Source organism: Corvus cornix, chromosome 3 (assembly GCF_000738735.6).
Source record: "Corvus cornix cornix isolate S_Up_H32 chromosome 3, ASM73873v5, whole genome shotgun sequence".
NCBI classification, from domain to species: domain Eukaryota; kingdom Metazoa; phylum Chordata; class Aves; order Passeriformes; family Corvidae; genus Corvus; species Corvus cornix.
In genome coordinates, this window is record NC_047056.1 from 62299606 (window position 1) to 62325385 (window position 25780).

The 25780-nt window shown below is 41.0% G+C and overlaps 1 protein-coding gene across 3 annotated transcripts in view; it reads right to left on the minus strand.

Annotated features, from left to right (window-relative positions):
- The window catches only part of TPD52L1 (TPD52 like 1), a 49152-nt gene extending 44109 nt beyond the window's left edge, over positions 1–5043 (minus strand). For all 3 annotated transcript variants that reach the window (XM_039568982.1, XM_039568981.1, XM_039568983.1), the window contains exon 1: positions 4938–5043. In XM_039568982.1, coding sequence (XP_039424916.1) covers positions 4938–4956 — 19 coding nt within the window. In that variant the 5' untranslated portion in view covers positions 4957–5043. The remainder of the gene's footprint in view (positions 1–4937) is intronic.
- Positions 5044–25780: the final 20737 nt, after the last annotated feature.

A 25780-nucleotide genomic window follows, 5' to 3' on the forward strand; every position in this document is an offset into this window, starting at 1 on the left:
CCAAGTCCCACAGTATGCTATTTTCAGTTCTCAGGTGTAGCATGACACCACTCAAATTTTCTCAGCCTCAGCAAACTGAATTTCAACCTGTGACAAGAGTCATGAAGCTGAAAACAGTACAGGTTCAAAGTGTGAAAGAGAAGCACTACTTTTGATTTCAGACATTTACTTGCTTAAATCTGATATACCAAATAACTCATTCCACGCATGCATTTTCTCTCCTTGTAGTATAAAAAGCATGAAAGAGCTATTATTTCGAGCTTTGTGCACTTGTTAAATATTTAAGAATCCTATTATAAATTACAACCCTGCCTTTTTCACTTGACCTCCTCTTCATGTGCTCTTATTAACACAGCAGCTGAAACTTCCATCGTGCAGTGAAATAAGCAGGTTATCACTAGCTGGTTCAATTACTGCAATATCCTCCTGACCCTTTGCAAAGTCCTCTCTCCTGCTTTCCATAGCAGGGCAATGGTGAGCTCTGGAAGGCGGTACAGAAACAGCACAAACCCCTGGATAACTAGAGTGAATCCTGATGCCTCATAAAGCACATGTGGACGGGCGCTTCTCATAAAACAATTACACTTTATCAGCTCCAAACCAGCAGCTTTACTCTGTCTTTAGGGAAAAGGTGAACATAGAACAAAACAGTCAGTGCTCCTTGGTAGAGCACCAGCCTCAAACACAAAGGTAAGGAAGATGCTGCCCTCTCCAGCAAGACACTGCTTTGGTGTGATGGCCACAGCACTGCTGCTGCAGTGAGGTAACATCACCATGTGTTCTCCATCCCCACCTTCCCACTGCAAGATTGATTCTATCCAGATTCCTGTCTGGATTAGTAACCACATGGGTAGCTAGCAAGGACAGAGAATGCTAACCGAGCTGCCAATGCCATTTTGGCAAGTCTTGTACACCATATCACAGGTAACATAAGTCTTCCTCACCACTGCCTCTCACCATGGAGACCTCAGACCACCTGACTCTGAGATAGAAGGTGCCACCGTGGCAGGGAGAGGGCACTGGGCTAATGTTCTGACTTCCAATGATATTCCTCTGATCGCAAGCTCCAGTCTAATGGCACATGCCAAGGTGCTGCCTCTCTGCTCTGTAACATCACAGGGCAGATGCAGCTGGCTTGAGGATCCCAGAAGGAGCGTGCCAGCTGCACGCAGCAGAAGGAGGAAGTGAGGTTCGGCAAGCCTGTGAGACACAGGCCTCGAGAAGGAGTCATCCAGCATCTGAACTAACCACAGCTCTCACCACAATACCTGACCGGGGTGAGTGTAGCTACCACAAGCTATTATGGCTACAATGAACAACTGGCTGAGGATGCAGAACATCAGCAACAGCTCTAAGAAGAACTTCTAGGACAGGGAAATGCCTCAAAAACCCTTTTGGAGGCCAGGAGTGCAAGCAGCTGGTTGAGCTACCTGTGTAGGTAAAAGGGAGCAGAAAGCTGCACATCAAAGCTTTTTATCAGAGTAAGAATCAAGAGAGGATGTGACAGGGAAAGAAGGTACAATTATATCTGGATGCATGAAGAAATGGAGAATTACTGCAAAAGGAGAGAAATGCATTTTGAGCAAAGTTCCAGTGTTAAAAAGTCACATGGCATTCTCAGATGAGAGACAGAGTAAGACATCCATCTGTCATTATTACAGGACATTCACAGTTTTAAACTGAAAAGCAGGACTACACAGGATAGTCACTTAATCTGGAACTGGAGTAGAATGAGTATGATGAGAGGCAAATACACAGTTCTGATCTTCCTCTCTTTCAAAGAGAGACACTGTTCTTCAGATTTCCAAACTTTTCACTTGAGAAATGACTGACAGCCATAGGAAGGAAAACAAATATGCTCTTATGAAATTTTCAGCACCTAGTACAAGTATAGCTGGTGTGTTCCTGGATCAGCTCTTCCATTAAGAGCAAAAAGTAATCAAAGAGAAAAGCACTCACAGGCTTAAAGATAAAATTTATGTAAAGTAAAATTTATTACTTTTATTACACATATGGATTTGTTTACATGGAACATATGGTTATTTCTTTAGAAAATAATTTTAACATTAATTACTATTACCCTCTGTCTGCTTGACTCTCTCATCTAGTTCATTCACATGAATGCTGCCAGATATATTCAATATGTTTAAGTATAATGGTAATTCCTTTTCAGTCCATGAACTCTCTCTACTTCTTTAAAGTAAATATCAGAGCATTTAATTTTCACAGTCTTTGGGGCATGGACAGATATTATATTGTGTCTTGAACCACCCAGAAACTCGTGGTGTTTAGCTGTGACCTCTACCCAGTACCTTGATACATTTACACATAATATTTTTCTTTTGCCCACAGTTGCATTAAGATTTATAGAGTTGACTCATGCTGCTGTGTAAAAAATAAAATTATTTTCCTGCTCTGAAGAAATCTGTGCTTTATACTTGCATGTATTTCTTGAACATGAAATTGTACTACTCAGGCATAGCATGCCTTAAGGACAATATAAAATGGCACAAACACAATTATGTAGAAAAGTCTTTTTGAAGAAAATCTTTTAAAGTGTTCAACATGAGAAATTCAACAGCGCTTTTAAATGCATAGCTTTTACTCCGTCTTTTCAGCTGGAATACAATATCCCAGCAGAGCACACTGGAACATACCATTCAGGATTCCTTTTTCTGTGGGCATCTGAAAGTTTTTTAGAAGCAATTAATAAATTCATTCAAATGTATATACATTTCTCCTGCTGCTTAAGGAGATATTGGAAGTAGAGTAGTCTTTCAAGAAAATTGTTACTGTTTTGTTAGTAAACTCTGCTGTAACTGTGCTCTGCAAAACGTGTAAGTGGGATTGAAAACTTCAGATTTCTGGCCAGTGCTTGGATGTGCTTAATTGAATTTGACAGCATTAGACACATACAGGTTGAATTCTTTTTGCCAGCAAGGCTCCATAACTGCAGTAGCATGCACTAAATGAAGTCTAGAAGGAAAGGGAGGGTAAAAACAAAGGTGTGCTGGCATGCAAATACCTTCCACAAAAATCCTGGATTGTACTGCTAATTTATCAAAGCAATACTTTTTTTTTTATTATTTTTAGTAATGGGACACTGTTCTGAGAGACTGTAGAAATAAAACACACAGGTGAAAAACTGAAGAAAAAAGCAACTAAAGAATTGAGTACAGGTAAAATTTTACATGCTCTCAATAGCCAATAGATACTCATCCAGAAGAAGAATTTATTCAAGACCTGGGGAAGTAACAGAGTTCCTGATCCAAATACACATTAGCAAAACACATTTATTGACCTAAATTTTTAACACATACTGAGAATGTATTTACTCACCTTACTAGTCAGAGAAGGTACAAGATTCACATGTACATATACCACTATCCAGCTAATCAGAATCCAATACTGTTTTCCATCAGTTCTACAAAGCAGGAAATTATCAAAATTCTGTATCATGCAAAGTTCCTGTTTAAAGAACAGGAGCTCCCATCATAGTACCTATACAGATGTATTCCAAAAAGTAGAGTTTAAATAACAGCCTGATGCTGTAGTCTTAATACTAACTTTAAAAATACCCCGAGAACTGAGCCACAGATCAGTTCTTGTGGTTTTTTAATTTTTTTTTAATTATTTAAATTTTTTTTAAAAAAATTATTTTGCCAGGCAGCTTCAGCCATGCATCCATTGCGACAGCACATACACAACACCTGCCAGAAAGGCTCTCATTCACAAGCATCATGAACTCAAATTTCCCACTGTATTCCTTTACATACAAACGTATTTGCAGGCAGCATTGCCTTTTTTAAGTGTATTTGTTTAAGGCAGATTTTAACTATCCTGGAAGCCTGTTTATTCAGTTAGTTTCTATGAGCATATGTCTCTTGCTTATTTCATCTCCCTGTTTTATAGATGACATAAAATGCTTTGTAAACATTCTGATTTTGCAGAAATGTTTGTACCACGTGCTTAGTCCTGTGTGACGAAGCCATGAGGTTCTTTAGAAAACAAGAGCAAGATTATAAAAGTGAGCAAGACCTGTCTATGCTAGATCTCTTCAGTTGACCCAAACATCATTTATAACTCGCGTGAAAAGTTTCTTCTGTTCTTTGGAGGCCAATTAATTTTATCCAGAGAGAGGTATGAACAACTAAGTAAGCCATAACTGGTGCAATAGAAAATGCTCACTTTAAGTGAATGAATGCCGCGTTTGCAAAGCTGCAGAAATATTTTAGCGGATCCAATTTTAAGCGGCTCTCGATGGATCCAGAGCTCTGCTGGAAGCCGAGTGCCAGGGTCCCTGCTGCTGGAGGCAGCTCCCACACTCCGGCAACCTCCAGGACGGGGGTCGCGATGCCGGCTCCGGCTCGCACCGTCCCGCTTGTCCCCGGGAGGCAGCGGCTGGAGCCCAGCCGGGGTGGGGGACGGCCAGCGGGGCAGGACACACAAAATTACCTCAAACACCCAACAAACCCCTATGGGACTAACTTAACACAGAGTTGTCAGCCAGCTACCTGACCGCGAAATGTCTAAAACCAGCAGGAGGAGAAAGCGGCCGCCAACATCACAGCCATAAGGAAAGCCAACGGGATCCCGGCTCGGGATGGAGGACAGGGGGCAGGGCGAGGATACCCCGCGGGCCGGGCCGGGTCGGGTCATGCCGCTCTCCCCGAGCTGAGCCGGGGCCGCCACAGGCGGCGGGCGCCGGGCAGCGCCCACGGGGAGCCGCTCACGGGCACCGCTCACCGCGCTCCTCTCACCGGCCCGTGCCCCGGGCCGCGGCTCCCCTCGGGCTCTCCCCGCCCCGGGCACCCCCCGCCCCAATTCCCGCTGTCCCCGCGCCGGCTCGGCCCTCCCCGAGGGGTGAGCGCAGCCCCCGGCGGCAGGGACGGGACCCCCGCGCCGCTCCGGAGGGCTCTGTTCCCGCCGAGACTCACCGCGTGCCTGCGGCTCCATGGCAGCGCGGGGCTCAGCCGTCCGTGCGGCGCGGAGCCCGCTCGCAGCCCGGCTCGGGCGGCGCTGACAGCCGGGGCCGGGCCGCGCCACCGCCCCCCGCCGCTCCCGCCCCCGCCCCCGCGCCGCCGCCGCCGCGCGGCGCCCCCTTGCGGCCAGGTCCGGGCGGCGCCGCTCAGCGCGGGCCGCCCCACGGCCGAGCCCTGTGCCCGCTCTCCCGGTGCGCGGGCCCTGCCCCGGGCCAGCCCCTCAGCGCCGAGGCTTCCTCAGCTGCACAGCTGCTCTTCGCCGTCTGCCCCGCATTACTCCGCAGGCTGTCACGGCTGTCCCCCGCTGAGGGGAAGCAAGGAGCCGCAAGGCACCGGCGGAACAGGCTCGCCACATGAGCAAAGGCGTACCTGGTGTATCAGCGACACAGTGAAGTGGCAGGTGCCTGAAATGACGGAGTTCATGGCTTATCCGAGCACCTGTGGATGCCAAGTTCTACTCCCTCCTATTGCAGGAGCACGGGAATACATCCAGAGGAATGACAGAGTGTATGCTGTCATGTGTACTTACCAGCTTAAGTAAAAATTACATTTTTTCCCAGCACATAGGTCTTTACCCTGCTGTTACTGTGTGGAGTGACCATACACAGTTCACACTGCAGCACAGATTTACTCTAGGTTTGCTCATGCCAGCGTAACTTCCACACTTTGTTACCAGTCCACATTAACTTCACTCATGGATGGGTCCAGAATACTTGTTTTAGCAAGGCTGCCTTCTCCATGGCTCATTATCCGTGTATTTATCAGTTGGACACTGTATCTAATTTGAGTATATGATACCACTGAATGATACAGGACACACTGAGGATGCATAGCTTCTCAAGGCCTGTACTACTAAAAATAACAAAGCAAGACAGTAAAGGCAGATGAAATGCGTATTGAGCATTTGTTTGTAAATTATACAAATGGGTATTGATTGAAGCAAAATATCCAAAAGAAAATGATTATGTGGTTTGCTCAAAGAAAAAAGAATATTTATAGCTAGAAAACAAGAGGTTTTTTTTCCTTAAAATTTTGTAGCAAAGCATCAGAATTACTTATTTCTCAACTTTGCTTTTACAAAAAAATAGAAAACTAAGGCCACAGCAGCTTTAATTTGTATATATATAATGAGGTTTTGCTTTAACACACACGTTTGTGGGTTTGAATTTGAATTACTTTAAGGTGTGAATTATCATTATTTTTTCCTAGGCAAACCTCTCTTCATTGTGATTTGACATCTCCTTGAGCTGGAATTTACCACTGACAAAAGCAGAACAGAGGTTGTCAGAAGCATAAATTCCTGCACTCATGTAATTTCAAATGCAGAGACATCCTACTGTGACAAGATTTGAGCTCAGAAATGCTATCAACTTTTTACATGAAAAAAACACAAAGCTAAGTCCAGCCACAAATGCATGAAACAGCTGAGAAATTTCTCTCACCATGTGAAACTATCAATATAATTAGAAAATGTACTTTTCTGCAAATATAGGCAGGGCTTTTTAAAGCAGCCTAAGCAATTCCTATGAAGCATGATGAAAACTCAGCACCTAATCTACTTACAAGAGTATGACAATATTAACAACACTGTCTATATACAAGCCTAATTAAAAATCTTAAAGCAGCATGTGCTGTTCAAATTACTGAACAACAGGAAATTTTACCAGATGTTTACATGCTGAGTTTGATTTATTCTTTATATTTAGATGCATTACTTCTTTTTCCACACCAGGAATGCCCTCTACTGTAAAGAAAATCCAGCCAGTGTTTTACCTAACAAGTACTGGCAAGCAACAAAACTAGTTCTACATTTAAGAGAGCCCTAAATAGGAAAACAAAGATATAAGCCTTGAGTTCCACAGTAACATGTCCATCTCGTGGCATGTTTGACAGGAAAAAGAAACTAGTCACTTACAATATCCTCCTGCAACATGCAACGAGGAAATCAGCATTTTAAAGGTGGATTTTATTAGAAAATTAATATCCCATTGAAATCATGCAATTTAATTGTAAAATAGCTGATTCATTTTCTACCTACAGTACAACAGGATGCATTTTCATATTGTCCCACATATATCACTGATTTAGTGAGATCCCTCATCAAATTTGCCTTGCAAGAGATTTTGTTTCACTTCTATGTCTGAAGAGACTGACATAATTCAGACTTTGTTTTCTGTCTTGGAAGGGCTCAATCAAGTTGTAGGAGCTTAGTTGTTGCTTGAGAAAGGTCATTGTCTCTCCCATCATGCTGAAATTAAAAACAGTTGAGTTTTGTTTGGTTTTTAAGAGGTCAGACAGAATAAAACAAAAGCCAGATTATTTTGTTTTTGAAACATTTATGCATTATCACACACTTCAGATTACACCATTTTCACAACAAAACAGCAGTAGGCTTCAAATAAATATATTATGTTTATGTCATTGCACTGACTGGTTTTTGTCCTCTAACACAAAAGTGACAAGTGGATGCCACAAAAGTGGATGTCTCTCTGCCTGGAGGGAGTAACTACATGCATTTTGCAGATCGGGATTAAGGCAGAATTCTGCATGATAACGGGTATCCTAAACTCTTACTGATTTTCCATGGAAAATAATGGGAAAAAACTGTACTGAATAATTCAGAGAAGTGCAAACCATCTAAAAACTGTGAAATACCAGTGGAATCTGTTGGTCCTTAAGGCCAAATGATTGTTTTGCAGGATGAACTATGGCATGTGCATACACGCACTTTGGAGGAAAAATGGCAGGCTGCAGTGAGCACAACTTTCCAGTTGTGATACAAAATTAGATCTCCAGCAGCAGGTTAAATCTGTAGTAATGTGCCATGAATGGAAAAGCCAAGGATATACTCTGTGTCTTCTTGTACAGGTTCAAAAACCACACTGTCATGTGTACTGACAAGACATCACAATTTACTTCCCTCCATTCAGATGTCGTTGAGTTCTTTGCCAAATGCTCTATGCTAAATGTTCAATTCTCAGAATATTGTGGGTTCTGATATTTGAAAAGTATTGAAAATTAAAATAGAATATGCTCAATCTTCTTTCACAGTTTTTCTTTAACCTTTAGTAAGTTATTTTGATTTTCATCTCTTATTCTTTGTATACTTAATGTCTAGGGCAATGTTGCAATTTAGAACATGAAGTGTGAAATGTCAGTGTTACTACAGCATACAACAGTGAGAAGATGCTACTTGCATTGTATATTTTACAGACAGGGATTGCAGTTTAGCCTGCAGTTTCATACGGTGGGGTTCTGGCTCCATGGGTCAAAAGGTACTAGAACAATACTAGAGAGATACTAAAAACAGTATAAAAAATAACACTGAGCTAAATGACACAAATACATTATTAGAGAACAATATTACACACACTAGACCTTACCTCTTAACAATAAGTAATACTTTAACTCCATTTTCCACTGGTGCTAGAGTGAAAGGGAATGTGTGACTGCCTAAGCATCCTATAAGCTCATGAAGGTGAACTATGGTGGGGACTCTACCACATTCCTCAGGAGACTGTTCCAGTGATTAATTACTCTCATTGTAAAAAATGTCTTTCTTATGTCAAGATGAAACCTCTCCTGAAATCTCTTCTAAAATCTTCTTTACCTTCTTTGGTAAAACTTGCTAAAAAAATAATGTGTAGCAGAGGACAGGGCTGCATCTGCACACATAATGGAAATTATACTATTTTTATCACATGTATGTATCTACCATGGGACAGTATTTGCCTTTTGACGTGTATCTGATCCATAAGATTGTATTAAGAGATGACAGTTCTGCAAAACAGAATTTTGATATTGGTTTAGGAGATGTTCTTAAATTTTCTTACAGGTTGTAAGGATGCATATATTAGGAGCATGCAGAATTATGTGGAATACAATCTAAGCATGTATTTCTTTTACCTTCGTGTATGTCATAGTAACTCTAACTGGATGTCATGCCAGGCCTGCAGCAGAAGACAACTCTTCAAAAAAAAAGTCCGAAGAGGTTGCTCTTTAGTGATTTAATCTGAATTTGAAATCTTAAAATTACATTTTTATCAGCAGATTTTCGTGATTGTCCTAATGGTTCTGAAACTACTTTCCAAATTATCTTAATGGTCTAATGATAAAGTAGTTTCTTTTTTTCTTTTCCTACCATGAAATGTTTTTTTTTCTCCAGCTGTAGTTAACAGAATGTAAGAATGAAGATACAAACCTTGTGTGCTATTTCTGAGTGTGTTTAACTTCATATGAAACATGCTCTGTGATGGAATCATGAGCAGAATTTTTTTTTTAATTATTGATATGAATTAAAAATATCTGCCTGATTCTTCTACATCTCTGTTTTCCTTCAAACATCCTGACTTCTCATAACTGGGATCAGTGGAACTGAACTTCGTATCAGCTATCCAGCATTGATCACTATGCTCCTAATCTCAGAGAATCTGAATTAAGATCCTTTTCTGATGCCAATATCTGTATTATAATAATAAACTTCTGATTACCCACTGCAGTAGTCTTTGATAAATACATAACAGGACTGCCAGAGACACTATTACTCTGTGTTTTTACTACTCACAGAGGTCATTTAGAATATTTTTGAGAAGTGAAATACTTTTTTCCCTCATTACTTAGCAGATTTCTGACTGTCCTATCAATTAAGTATCTCTTCCCCTCTCTCTCAAACGTTTTTTCTGGTTTGCCTGGGATGAAAAGGGATAATGTGAGGTGAACAGTGGAGGATGAGCAAGTGGGAAGGCACATCAAACGGTTCACCACAATCCAGTAAAACAGAGAGAGAGAGATAGACTGAAAAAGAAGGTTGGATCAGACTAGAATTTATACATGAAGTGATTGCAAACTGCTGACACACATTCTGGGGCTTGTGGATACCACAGTGTGAACATGTGTTGTTGTTAAACTTTTAGGACTTTCTAAAAGATATATATACTGCCATAAAAAATTCAGCATTCATTCATATAACTTGTGAAATAAAATACTCTATTTGTTGAAATAAAGGCTCATCTCTCATGTTAAAATAGAAAAGAAACCCAGCATTTCTAGGTGTGGGTTCATGCCACCTTGACACAGAGCTTTAGAGTGATTCAGATGAACTGCAACCGTGAGAGCTTAGAGTTGAGCTCTCTCATGCTATCTTTCAACACCAGATGGCACACAACTAAACTTAGCTGCCTGAATGAAGAAGGCAATTAAATGTCTAAACATACATTCATAGAACCATTTCAGATGTCCCAAAAGACCTGAGATACCCACATGAGCTGGCATGTATCACACAAGGTCTGTGGGAGTTCTGTGAAATGTCATATTGGGACAGGCAGGATACCCTAGGACTTCTAAAATACTAGCAGATATTAATGTTAAGAACATGAAATACTCAGTACAGAAGGCACTCAGTTACCTCCAGACAAACATCCAACACGACTTGGGGGTTCCTGGGGAGTCTGAGATGCCTTGAGAGAGCAGAGAGGTACAGCACAGCCCCAGTGTGAAGCATGCACTGCTCTGGAGCAGAAGCATCTCCAGACCAGGTGAGGCTCCTTGTGATATCTGAAGTGACAAGGCAGACCCTTCTTTTCATAAAACTGAAACTAAACTGCTTTGTGCAACTAGGTGTGGGCTAAATGTCTGTAGATGGAGTCCTTGTTAAGATGTTCTTAATGTCATGTTGTGTTTGCAGAATTGTTGCATGTTCAGCAAGTCTGCCTGACAATGTGCATCCACCACTGCCACCATCACCTCATTCCTTTTAAAGAACATCCTTGTCACTTTATGTCAGCTCTAAATATCCTGGTTTGTAGGTCAGGTTGCCACTAGGCTTTTGTTCAGATCAGCCATTAATGTTTAACAGCTTCAGTGGTGGTGTATGGAGTGTAAAACAGTGGTTTTATACTCCCAAAGCTTTCCACCTCCCCAAGAACATAGCCAATATATTTCCTTCAGAAGTAGGGCATGGGCATTGCTACTACACATGTCAGAAACTAAATGCTGGGCAGTAAGTTTAACTCATGCAGATGAAAACTTTGTGCAAAGCCATTAACCTGAGGACAGGGAAACACACATTGCCCCTGCCTGCACCCTGTAATAGACTCACAGGCAGCTGTAAGTGCCCCCATGGCTGTGGCAGAGAGAGCTCCTTCCCCCAGTCAACCTCTGTGAAACTTAAAAGTGCAATTTCTGATTCAGAGGCCCATCAGCTGATTCTTCTGGTTCATATGGTCTGGTTTTGGAATCCTTTTTGGAATCCTGCACATGTTCTTTGGTGACATTTTGTTCAGGTTTTTCATTTTTGCAGACAGCGCTGCCTCTGTCCCACAGCACAACACAAAGCACAGGGGCTGCCCCAGTGCAAGCATCAAGTGTTTATACCCAGTGATGAGAATCCTCCTGAGCCTTCAAGTGGAACAGTCCCAGCTTTCTCAGCCTTTCCTCAAATAACAATCTTGCAATCATCTTCATCGTCCATTGCTGCACTTTTTCCAGTATGTCCATGTTTATCGCTTTCAGGGTCCGGTGCTGGACAACCTGGTGTGTTGCGACCTTCCTAGAGAAAGCGTCCTGCCAGGGAAAGGCTTTTCCAGAGGCTTTAGCAACTTCCCTGAGTGATTTCAGCAAGTGTAGCAACTTCTCACCTACAAGTGATATCAGCTCTTGTGATTCAGCTCTTTGTGAAATAACCCAAGGCAAACTCGGGGATAGAGAGACAGAAGCCTCGTTTGGCAGTTCCACAGAGGCAGCTTTTACTGTCCAGCAGCCCCGGTGAAGGGAAGGCCAGAGATGAAAACTCCCCCTTATCAGGGGTTGGGGCAGAGGTTATATGGGGAAGGCAGGGGGTGGGGTAGAAACCAATTAGCCAATGGGGTACAGGCTATTACCATAAAGAAGCAAGGCATGTTGCGAGCAGCTCTTTTTGTCACCATGGCTTGATGAAGGTTGATTATCTCTGGGGAGAGTCTTTTGGGCCTCAGGTCTCTCTCTTCCAAGGGAGTGCAGAGGGCTCCTGCCCCAAGGGCTCATAGCCTTCCACACATGTTGGCCCAGAACTGGACCCAGCACTCACTGCATGACCTCACCATTGCTGAGCAGGGGGAAGGATCAACCCCCTTGGCTTGCTGGCACCACTCTGCCTCTTGTAGACCAAGTAACTGGCTGCCAGCTGGGCTTGGGCTACTGATCACAGCTTTTTGAACTCAGCCATTCAGTCAGTAATTCAATCCACCTCTCTGTCCATTGATTTAGAAATGTGCCAATCCTGCTGTACAATAAACTGTGCAATAAACTTTCAGGTTTGGCAAATACTGCAAAATGATGCTATATTAAGAAAGTTGACTTGGTGAATCTATACTACGACAACTGAATTTTTAATGGGCCTGTAGTGGTTTGGTCCAAAATACTCATTACTTACTTACTTATCTTCTGTGAGATAAGAATTAGGAGAAAGCAAAGCAGGTGCAAAACTTAAAAGAATATAAAGAAGTTTATTAACAGACCTAAAAGAGAAAAAAAATCAGACCACAACTTCAGAACACTTCTTCTCCCCCCACCTTTCTCCCTTCTCCCACTGACAATGTAAAAAGACAACCCTTGAGATGTCCAGTCCGTTTACCACTTCCATAATAACCTTGTTCAGTTCACTTAGGGAGAGGGGTCTCTCTTGCTCATGCTATGGAGACATCTCCACAAGAAGTTCTCTCATGGCTTCAGTATCACGAGACAGCCACCCAGGTGGGTTCTCTGCTTGCATGTGAGAGTTCCTTCCCCCAACTTGCAGCTTTCCTCACAACTGCTTTTGAGGGTCCAATCTTGAGCTACTGGGGTACCATTTTAAGGTTGAGCTGTTCAGAAACAAAGGTTCTCTTCACCTATCTCTGGGAGCATCTTCATCTCTAGAAATAGAGGCCCTCCCCCTTCCCTGGGAGAAAAAGGGTCCTCATCATCTTCATCTCTAGGACTATCTCTGGGAGCATCTCTAGGAACAGAGGTCTTCTCCTCCCAATTTGGAGCAAGAGTCCTCATCACTTCCATCTCTCCCTGTTCAAACTTCTCATCAAATTACAGCTGCTTCAGCATTTGCTTATTCCAGCACAGGTGCTTTTGCTCACAAGTACAGTTTGAACGCTCCACTCCCCGTGCTTTCATGAAATTACAACGGGTACTCTGATATATCATAGCCCATCACCACCATAGCTTTACAACAGAATTTCAGCTTTTAAGCATCTCCTCTTTCTCCTCCCTCAGGGTTTCAGCTCTTCTTTCTTAATGTCTGCAGGCTTCATCTGTTCTGGAGGAAACTTACAGCACTAATAGGATTAATCTCACCGGGGCCCCGCAGCTGGAATTCGCTTATCGCTGTTGGTTACATGATCTTTGCCGGACAGCGGGGCAGCTTTGGCTGAATCTTTGGCCGGACTGGACAGGGGTGGGGGGGAGCCGGGCTGTGCCGTCTGCACGTAACAGGGCTGTGGGGGGGCCGCGGGTGGAACAGGGCCTGGGGGTGGAACAGGGGCCGCGGGTGGAACAGGGCCCGGGGGTGGAACAGGGGCCAGGGGTGAACAGGGCCTGGGGGTGGAACAGGGCCTGGGGGTGGAACAGGGCCCGCGGTGGAACAGGGCCCGGGGGTGGAACAGGGGCCGTGGGTGGAACAGGGCCTGGGGGTGGAACAGGGCCCGCGGGTGGAACAGGGGCCGGGGGTGGAACAGGGCCCGGGGGTGGAACAGGGCCTGGGGGTGGAACAGGGGCCGGGGGTGGAACAGGGCCCGCGGGTGGAACAGGGCCGCACGGCTCCAGGATGGATGTGGCCCGGCCCGGCCCGGGCTGAGCGGGGCCTGGCCTGGGCCCACTGGGCCTGCAACGGGTCTCCCCCCAGTTACCTGTCCCGAGGCCGGAAGCAAGAAAGAGCTCTCCCGGGGTTTGTCCATTCTTAAATGTGGACCACAGAGGCGGTCAAAATTTTAAGTGGTTTAAAAAATTGTCAATATTCAAACTAGCCAGTTGATAGGTTCTGTTAGGTCATAGAGGAAGCTGTAAGCACCTCTTTGCAAGAAAATCACTTCCGGAACTATGCTAACCCATTACATCAATCAACCTTTGATACAGGTAAAATAATCATGATAGATCCAATGCGATTTAGTTTTAACTGAGCAGAACTGATGTGGTTTCTTCTGTCTTCTAAGAATGTTTCCTTTATACCCAAGAGGTAAGAAGCCATTCTAAAAGCATGGATAGAATTATATTTCACATGTAGCTCAGAAGTAGCTTTCTTTATAGGTTTAGAAAGCATTTGCCTCCATATATGTGCATTGGGAATCTGGTACAAAAGCTATTGCTGAAAAGCATTTAATTCAACTTCTTAAAGGAGATTCTTCTTTGTAGTGCTATTGATACTGATGAAAGACCTAGCACATGGAATTATTGCTGCATTGCTGGATGCAATGCCCATTCCTGGGGTTTAAATCCTACATCTCCAGACTAAAGTGGGAGTGCATCCTGCTATGTGACTGGAAGTGACTAAACCAGTCTGGCAACATTCCTGACTATTATCTATATCACCACGAGAAAAATGTAACTCTTTAACAAACATCTTTCAACAGCAGAAATAAACAGATAAGTACTCCATAGTAATGTCCTTAGACAGGTATTCATTTAGCACCATGATGCAAAGATATGAATCACACTTCACTGAAAGGTTAGATTTTAAAAAAATTTCCCATTTATGCAAAACTCTTGAGATGGATCCTTCTAAAAAATTGAAAAACTCCTAAGATTTTTTTAAAAGGAGTTCACAGTAGAAAGGATGCCTTTTCAGAATCAGTCACAGAATCAGCAAACATCAGAATAAAGTTTCATTATCTTTTCTCTTAAAAAAAAAGTGAATAAGGAAGAACTGCCAGCAATCCATCACAATGAGCAGAATGTATTCAGAGAACCGGATGCCCAGTTAGAGTGACTTCAACCTCACTAAGAAGACAACTGATTCCCAAAAATAGAATGCATCTAAAATTAAGTCCCGTGCCTTCAAAATCCCAACTACCATAAGACAAATCACTTGATATTGCATGTTATGTACTGTTGTGCCATCACTATTTAAAAAAATATTTCCTCCTCCGCGTCAGGTACAGCCATTTGCAATTTCAGAATCTCTCTCCTCTTTTTAGAAACTGGCTGCTCTACAGCTGTTTGTTGTTCTGCACTTTGCTTTAGCTTCGTAAAAACATACATAGAAGAAAGCAGAACAACTCAACACAAGGATTCAAATTTTGGTTAACTTCCAGCTTACCTGTAAGCTATACAACTAATTTGGGATGCCAGTGTTCTGGGATAAGAGGTAGCTTGCTTATTGAAAACCTGCCACACATTCTGATTTCATTTTTTGCTTAGTAATGAGTGGTGAGAAACAGAGCAAATATTGAATAGTTCCTAATTTTTTACTTAACTTATGAATACAAGTAAATCACAGACTGCATATTCTTTTTTGACATGTCTTTGTACTTTGCAGGGATTTTTTTAAAGCACTTGTTAAGGCATGGTTTTATCTGTGTAATAAAGTGGCATCCCTGCATGCTCTTTTGATTTGGCAAATTCTAAATTCAGGGAGAGTCAAGATGACATGAGGATCAAGCTGAAGGACATGTGATCTATAGAACAGATTCCTCTCAAAGGTGTGAAATGAAACACCCTGTTACTCAGACTATGCCTACAAAAGCTTCCCGAGGCTTACATGAAAAGCAGATTTCAGTGCAGCCCGCCAGTGCTCCAGCTCCAAGGGACACGAGCCAGCCCTGCACTGAGCCCCAGCCAAAAAGCTGAGCTGGAGGCAAAGTACATCAACTTGGATTCAGGGCTGTGCCAGCGTGGGGATCCATGGCTCCTGTTTGGGAGCTGGCTGGCGTTCGGGTGGAGCTGAGACACCGCTGCCAGCAGAGCAGCACTTCCATTCCCCAGATCATCTTTCCTGCTGACAACAAAGCCTGCAGCAACCCTTCATCTTCCCCACCAAGTGCGGGGTTTGGGAGGATGACAGCAGAGTGCTGCTATCAATCACTCTCTTAAGAGCAGTGGCTGAGGCTTGTACAGGGGAATTATACCAAATAATTGTTGAAGGCTTTATGAAACTCAGTGCATCTCCCTTGTCTCTCTCCCCACTTTTCCCTCATAAATGTCTGTCTTTTTTCTTCTATGATACTTTAACACAGCACCCATATATTTTTGGTCCTGATTAATCATTAAGGAGTAACATTTTATTAACTACCACACATTTCTCTGCATTTGTACTTGGGATTTTAGGATCTAACACTGGGACAAACTGTGAGAGGGTTTTGTGCACTTCTGCTTGCTGCTGGAATCACTGGTCCATTTCTTTCTGAGCACATTATTTCCTGACGCTGGACAAGCTACTACAATCAAGTGCATCCAGTACTTAAAAAAAAAAAAAAAAGATGACAAATTGGAAGACTTCTTCTGCACCTAACTTCCTAAAATTTGGTGAAGATCTCACAAAAACCACTTCAAATTTCCCTGCCCAGTTTTTGAAAGTCCATGGCATATATGAAAAGCATAATGTTACAAGCTATGGATGCAGGAAGATGCTGGGCATCCTGATTTTCAAGGAGCCTGCTGCAGTCGGCAAATGCTCTCCCCTTCCCATTATGAGAATCCCAGGCTCAGTTAACACTCATTTCAAATGAACAATAGAGAATGAAGTCTTCACCTGTTACTAAAATATTGAGCTTATGTGTCTGAAGAGCAGATTAAAATAATTTAAAATGACATTAATAATTTTCTTTTCTGATAAGCTGAAATCTATCTTCTGTAGCCATAGCAAAATGGAGAAATATCTTCTCCATCAGATATTTCTCCTCAGGATTCAAACCAAATAAATGCTTTGTGTTTTTCAGTGATATCAGGAAAAATACCTTTGACTGTAACACAAGGATTTTCTGTTCACTGTTATTCAGGTTGTTTGCTGCCTGGCACAAATTACCTGTTTTTCCTTCTCAGAGATCAGCCCATCTGCCTGTCTCTTCTTTCTCTTCTGTTGCGTGATCTCATCCATTAGAGTTTGCTTCTCATTAAAATAAATTTTTAAGTAACAAAAAAGTTTATTTTAACAGGAGCAGGTTTGGGTTTTTGGTTGGTTCCTTGGTTCATTGGTTAGGTTTTTTTGTTTGGTTTGGTTTGATTTGGTTTTTTTTTTTAGAAGAAAGAGGTATTTTTTAATCCTTATTTGATAAGCATACACTGGCAAAATTAAAAACATTTATGTAACAATCAACCAGGATAATTACAGATAATTTTATCCCACAGGTAGGTCTATTATTTCTTTAATCAAGTTATGCATATATTAAGTGTTATCTGTACCAAAGCTGGTACTAATTGAAATGATGCATGATTACTGCATAATTTAAAATCTCTTCAGATTTCAGAATTGGGTTTGGCCTAGCAAAGGCCTTTGTTGTTGTTATTATTTTAGAACCAAATTAATTGTGCTCTTTTAAATTCTGTATTTAATTTCTACTCATTTTATCTGCCTACAGTTGTCTCTTTTGCAGACTGCCTTCACCACTGGCTGTCCCATTCAAGCCTATTCAAAGGCCAGCTAGGAAAAGTTAAGCAAGCCCCATAACAATGCAGGTTACTACTTCTGCTCCTGTTCTACAGAACTATTATTTTCTCACCAAGGAGAACAATAGAAGAGTTCATACTAGCTTTTATCCTAAAGTGAACATTATTTCTGTGTTGATCGCATGTAAATACACTCAACTTCAGTACTTTAGACTGAAAAATACCAACACTGATTGCAATGATATATTCAAACCAAAACGATGACTGATCCAAGTTAGATTTGCTGGAAACAAAAACATTTCATCCAGTACTTTTCCTGAGAAAGACTCAGAAACTTTTTCAAACCACTTTGGTAAAATATATTCAGAAGTTTCTTTAGGCTTTTTTCTAATACACAATTAGATCCTTGTTCCCTTTTTTATTATTGAGATGGCTACAAAGGAGCAGTCCACCGTTTTACCACTTGATGGTGCCAAATGTTTTACACAATCAAAGCTAAAAATGGTATAAAACCAGGTCATCTTTTGAAAAAGAGTTTAAGTTGAAGCTTAAATTGTATTTAATTTTCATGGGAAACATACATTTGTCATTTGATATCAGAGATATTTGAAGATTAGGCATTATCATTCACTTACTGTAACTTCAGCACTGAAAAATGTTTTAAATGTGTGTATCTTGTGTGTATCTTTTATATGTGTGTGGGTAGATATCTTAAATATCAGCACAATCTTCCAGTGATTCCTCTGGCCTCCCCCTCTTTGATGCTGAGCTACTTGGTGTTTACACCCTCTAGGTGAGGACAACTAGGCATGTACAGATCTCCAGCATGCTCCTTTTTCCCATACACATCCCTGACAGTGTGTCTGCTCCACAGACATCTCCTTTCCCAAATCAGCATCATGTCCTCACCATTTGCATCACACTCATTTATATTTGAGTCCAGGATAAAATTAGCTGAGCTGAGCAGGTTGACTCAGCAGTGAAATGTGACTGACTCATAGCCCTTGGCGTAGCATCACCATGAGCAGAATTTGGCAAGAGCAAGCACAAGATTGTTCAGGGGGCTCTTAGCTTCAGTTAACACAGAGAATTTAGGTAGGATTGATTTGATATTTAGGACAGTGAGCTATGCTAGGGCTTAGCATCAGAAGAGGAGCAATAATTAGAAAGGATGTGGGTGGAGAGCTGCGCTTATTCCTTAGGACTTGGGTGTAGTGAAAGACAGTGGGGTGAGAGGAGTCACTTGTATGTACTTGTTAAGGAGGCTAAAGGCAGAATTTACAGGTAAGTTGACATTTTGGTGCAGTGTGGCTGACTTTGGAGAAATTACAGGAAGGAGACTGCCCAGGTGCTGCTACTCCTAACCTTTTGCAAATAGCATTTTTTGGGGCACAGAGGAAAGATCTCAGCTGGCTTGCTCTGCTTCAGGATGAACATGAACAACATGCTGTACATTTACAAACTCCTCTTGAATACTCATTTCCCTAAGGGCTCTTATGAAGTTGCAGTAAGCATTCTGTGTAGATCTCTTTTACAGCCCACAGGGAGTTTGTGGGCTGTATACTTAACAAGTCTGTGGGTACCTTCTGAGAGTATAGAAGAGGGAGAAAATTTTGCATCAAGGTAGATTTGCAAAGGGAAACTGAAAATTGCAGTAAGTGCAGAATGAAAAAAATGTAAGGAGGGAAACTGCAGAAGACACCTGTCTCAAGGACGCCTTGAAGATGTTAAGACACTGTTTAGTTGCAATAGAGTTACACTGAGGTGCAAGCCAAGGTGCTGAGTGGGCACCATTCCGTGCACTCGGGCAAATAACCACCAGTCCTGTCCTGTGAAAGATGCCTTGTGACTTAGTGCAGTTGGGGAAAGGGATTTAGCTACACTTTCTGACATCTGTGCTATGGTGGAAGTGTCTCAGCCATGTCTCTGCAATCATCTTCACTCCTGCTTAATTTCTTATCTGGTTAGCTTCTGATCAGAGTGGGATGTTGGTGTCAGAAATTATGTTCAAAAATGCCAACAACTTACACAATTTTTAGAGTATTTGCAGAATATGTTTGCATCATAATCTCATTTCTATTATGCATGGCATCTATCTGCTACTTCTGTATTTTTAAACCGATTCACAAAAGTCTAATTGAATCCTATTAAACAGCACCTGTCCTCAGCCAGTGCTCTAACCCAAGAACTTGAATACACAAGCCTGTTAGAGCACAATTAGAATCAAATTGTGAAATCACACAGCTGCCTCCCCAACTCCAACATGCTCACAAAGCGCTTTTCAAGGCAGGTTTTTCCTGGAAAACAGTTCCTGCTTCCAGCTGCTCAGTTCCAGTTTTTCATCAGTTGTGCTGAAAAGAGCACATTGTAATTAAAAGTTCAATTTACCCTATTCTATTGAAAGAATGTTTCTGTCTATTCTGTGGCAAGACCTCAACTGTTACTGCTCTTCTATCTAATTCTCACTTTTAGCACCCACCTGTTTAGCTGGGATGGGCTCCTGGTTTCAGCCTAGCACTTCTGACACGCCCTGACATGTAAACTTGCATTCCCAGCTAATAAACAGAGCTGTACTAATCTTAGGTCACCTGCGGTGGGAAGGATTTATTAGCATACATTGCCTCACCACAGTTGCACATACAGTTCAATACAGCATTGTTGCCAATGCTGCTGCTTAAAAGTGTGTGAGAGTTAATGTATGAGCCTACTGCAATCAGATGGACATGATTAAAAAATTGCTAGTACTTAACAGGATTCAAATTACACACATACGTATATAAAATGTACATAGCAACATATCCTTTAATGGTATAACTAGTACTGCAACTTATAATAATGCATATGTGTGTATATATATATATATATATAAGCTAGAGGGAAAAATAACCTGCGTATAAGAAATACACTATTTGATTATTTTTCTGTTTCACATAACCATCAAAGCAAAACAAATCACTCAGTCTAAAAGTCTGGGTATACATATATGTCTACAATGTCAACATGCAGGCTGAATTTTTTTCTGATGAGTTAACTTACTAGTGTGGGTGGAGAAAATCACAAGCAAGGATTTTTCCTTCTGGAAAAAAGTCTGCCCTTTAGTTCTCAAGGTGCATAAGAAGTCGGTGGATGGGTGAAAGTGGAACATTTTAAGTCATTTAATAAGTGGGGTTTGAAAACTGATTGAATGGAGAATACCAGAACTGTGGAAAAGGCCTGGGAAGAACCCAAGCCCTTTCCCAGCTGGGCATGTATCAGCAGTTTACTTATAGGTATTTAGAAGGAAGATTCTTTTTTCTTGTCAGAATATTTAGCTTCTGCCTGGTGCATAGTTTCTTGCAACTGTTTTGGAAGCAATAATCAAGAGGGCTTTTCACTGCTGGAGATGGTAGACTAAAATAGAAAGAGTAACTGCTATAATTAGATCTATTCCTCCAATTATTGTATTGAGGAGACAGGACATATCTATATATAGGCTTATATAAAGTGAAACAAAAATCTATATTTGAGGAAACATGGAGCAACAAATAATAACAAAAAAAAAAAAAAAAAAAAAAAAAGAAGTGTCAGAAATAATTTTATTTCCAGAAGGAAGAAAAAAGTTAAGCAGGAAGAAATTGAAACAATCTCCTAGATTTTAGAGTCTCTTCACCCTGTCTAGCAACCTACCCAGATCTCACTTCAGTACAGACTAACTAGGGTTCAGGAATGAGACCTCAGTGTTTGAGTGGGACTTTCAAAGAACTTTTCACTTCCTTACTCACTAGCAGTCAAAAAAGTCAGTCATGCATGAAAAATGATAAAGCCATTACAAAATTCCATATTTTCCCAGATATTCAGGACTTTGTGTGTGTCTCATCTATGGTCTGTACTGTATCTACAAAAGTAGAACTGGAAAAGGACCAGAGAACAGCAATAAGAACAGTCAAAGTATGGGAAGAATTTCTGCTGTGTGAGCAGCTCACAGGCTAAGGCTCTTTAGCTTGGAAAAGACATGCTGGGTGAAGGAGAACAGGGAGAATTTTACATAATGTTATATAGAGCAGGGACACACAAGTCTCACAACATGGAGGCAAGTGGGCAGGGGCTGACAGTTCACTGTGTCTTCCTATGCAGTGCATATGGATTCTAGTGGCAATTCCAAATTCAAAAAAATACTGACTCAGGAGGTAGTGTGTGCTAACTTTGCACCTCCCTTGCAGTGGGATATTGTGATTAATGAAAATTTGCATTTTTTTGGAAGTTATTGGGAAATTTAATTTAAAAATACCTGTAAGGTGAACAAAACACAAAAATACCCCTTCTTCCCCAGTAGACCCTGCAGAGTCTCCAAGAGTGCTTAACAAGTTCTGACACTGCTCAAGTTGTGTGCTACCAGACTCTGATCCAGCACAGCTGCTGTCACAAGCTCCCAAGGACCAGGTACTGATTCAGGAACACTGTTGTGAGCTACTAGGAGAACACTACGGTGTCTGGGGGATCAGAAATCTGCCTCAGATTGGCTGTTCCCAGACTGTTCTCTCTGTGCTATCTGAACATCCAGAATCTGGTGTGAAATATTTGACATTTCCAATCAGAAGGTAGAAACAGACTGAAAATCTGTTAGAAAAATGACATGTGAGTGACCAAGAATTGGAAGCAAATATGTTGCCCTCTGGTAGCAAAACAGAGGATACTTATGATCAGTTCACTAAAATGTGAGTGGTCTGCCAAATTGTGGGTGTGGGAGGGAGAGATAATGAAAAAATGCATTTGTGAGACTGAAAAAAGTATTTATCATCTACAATCTCAGTCTGGCTATTTTTTTTCTGCTGAACACTTTTTCTGCTGAAAACCACACTCCTTTTACTTTAGTGCCAAATGGAAGTTACCAGCTTGAGATCTTAATGCCTAGAAGAAAATATTTAGTGTTTTATGGTGAAAGTTTCATTCACCTCATTAACTGAATGTTTCCATGCAAGTAGTCAGCCATCTGCCTTACTGTCTCTCAGGTCAATCTAGTAATAATCTTAAAATTGAAATAAAAGTCCATATTAAAAATGCATTCAGATAGAAATTTGCACACTTGGTGTCTGATAGCATTCTACAAAGTCAACATAAAACTGCTGTCACCTTCTTGCTGAAAGCAGTATGTCCAGACATGCTAAAACTTTGAACTATGAATATGTAACATTGGTCTCAGCCTCTGTAATACCTACAGTAATGTTTCAACTAATTTAGTTCTAACAAGTTAGATTGATAAAGCATGACACACAAAGGTTGCTGTTTGTGAGTACTATCATTTACCTAAAAATATAATTTTAGGCATAACATCCGAACATATCAGTCTAAAAAATACTGTCTACCAAGACAATTTGTAGAATAATAATGGAATGCTATGTAATTTTCTTTCTCACCTTTTAAAAATCCTGTGCCATTTTCAGCTGGCCTTGACTCTTATGCTTATTTATTCCTAGTTGGTGCTACACAGTTCCTATCTAAAAACCTTTCCTGGTGCCTACAAGTTCCTCTAGAAAGATCCTGATTATTCAGCATGAATTGGAACTGGAGTAATTTACATTCCAAACTACGACTTTCTTTGTATCAAGGCACATCAATGGATGGATGTCTGAGGCTTCTCAAGGCACAGTATCAAGATGATGCTGTGGATCTCTGGCTTAGACACAGGTTAAGAGGCCAACCAAGAGGGAGCAGGCAAAACCTTCTGTTTTTGATGGACTAGGGCAAATCTGCAGAGACCCAGAACCTCTCTGCTGAGGCAGTGACCTATTGAGGACTGTGTGAGACATGGCATGTTGCCTCTGATAAAAGTTTCTGGTGCATCAGCAGGATCATGTGGTGGGTGAACACATCTTTCTTGTGCAGTTTCATACCAAAAAAAGGAGGTAATGCTAAAGGGAGGTTCAGCTACCTTTGAACTCATGCACAATAAAATGGAGAGTATGCATCAGGCTAAACTCTATTTTGAAAATGTAATTATAGCCCATTATTTTGCAAAAATCTTTCAAAGATGTGTGCTTTTACCATCTGGTTTTCAAGCAGTTCCTTGCCCTTTAATATAGGAATTTGGGCAGCATTCCTCAAACACATAAGGCTGATACTAGGCTCCCAAGTACATGGCATCTTTTCAAAAATACCTCACATCCATCAAATCCACTGAGGTCAGTCATATAGTGACCCTACCCCATTTCAGTGCCTTTCTGAACAGCACTCTAGTGATTATGTGTAGTCCAGTTTAGTTTTCTGTTCATGAAAAAAGAGCACAATATTCTTATTCAGTGAAATCGCTGCATTTTTTCCTTTTCATTACAGGAAACGTGTCTCATAAAAATGCCTTAATTTGATTTATAATAATAAATATGCCTGGTGTGCTGTTCTTCTCCAAGGTGATTTTTAGCTTTCGTTAACTCCTGCACAAATTCATTAAATTCCTGGTCACAGAAGAGCATGTCCTACAATATTACTTAAACGTGATGTAAACCACTAACACACAATAAATGTAATGCCACTTCTCTTAACCCAGTTGATCATGTCCATTTTCTGGCATGGTGGGCTGTCAATAAAATAAGCAGGTAGGAATGTGAGAGATTTAGCAAAATGAAGTGCTTTGTGTCCTAAGGCTTCATATATTTGCTAATACAACCAGACTGAGTAAGAAAGCTTTTTCCACGTTTGGTTAAATTAAACTATATATGGAATATATAGTAATAATAGATTTATATAGAATATATATAATAATGTACCTATATACAGAAAAAGGGCTTAGAAAGTGAACTCTTACCTTACTGGTTTTAGCATCTATCTAGGATGACAGACTTCAGTGAACTGTGTGGCCTAAACGAAATGATAAATTGAATGATAAAAACACACAGTTAAGCTTAGCAGAAGTGCAGTAACTTGAAACTATTTTAACAAGTTCTTAGAATTTGACATCCTTTTAAAACAGCTTTTTTACTATTAAAAAATACCCCAAACATGACAACTGTGAAATATTTTAGGCTAGACCATTTACAGAATAAATCTAATCAAGTTATTTACAACAAATGAGTAGATCCATGGCTTTTTTATTCTGCACAACTGTGATGATTTAAAGTTAAGTTTGCTAAGTAATTTTTGACTTGTTATATAAATGCCACATTTTTAAAAATATAAAAATAAAGAAAATGTATTTCATTTAATAAAAAATGAAAGCCAATATTATTTATTTTTATTAGCACTTTTTTGATATCCTTCCCTAGCAATTGTTTGGTTGGTGGCACACACAGCACCAGAAAGGGAATAGAAAATTCAAATTACAGGAAATTTTTGCTGGAGATTCATGTATATTCAGACTTAAAGCTTGAAGAACTAGTCTCCATAGCTAGGAAATATCTGGTCAAAGCTATCAGTACTTTTTAATTTCTATTCCTAGCTCCAGAATTTGTTCTGTGTTTGTCCATGTACCTCTTCTCATCTTTATACTTTTTCGTACATGCTGCAAGTAGCATTATCCAACATAGAGCTGGCTCACTTTCCATGATCTAATTACCATTGCTGTGCTTTAATACAAATGTTCAAAAAATGAAACCTCACAATGAAATTAAAGGGAAAAACTTACATGTGTGCATATGAAAATATCCATTTTATCCTGGGATTCTAAAGAAATGAGGTTTAGGACACTACATTGTATGGTGATGGCCTAGAGTAACCATGCTCAAATAGGATTTTTGAAAATCAGTACTTGGACAAAAGCAACTGAAGCAGGAGTGCTTCAGTCGGGAGAAAGAGTGAAGCACCCAATCACCACTTCCTGGTGGGCAGCCAGCCTGCCTGCCAGCTCCTGAAAATTGGTCTGGCAACCATCACAGCCCTAGTAGATGATCAACTGGCACCTATGTGCTTTGGGAAAAGGTAGAGCATGTGATAATTCTTGCTTAGCTAGAGATGGGGAGAAGGCACTTTACGAGAATTTAGGGAACACACGGCAGAACCAGAGACATTTAAGAGGGAGAAGTAAGTTCATATAGGCTGTACCAGATGAAGACAGGTTATAATGGAGGGACACAGAAAACAAATTCACAAGAAAGCAGACTTTTTTGTTTTTCTGTTCATGGAACAGCTAATTTTAAATATGGTATGCCTAACAAGCTCAGAAACCAGCAACCAGAAACAATTACTGAGTTGTGTAAGTTTTTTGGGTACATCAGTCTAATGTGGTCAGTTTCTAACCTACACAATATACATTTCTCATCAGATGT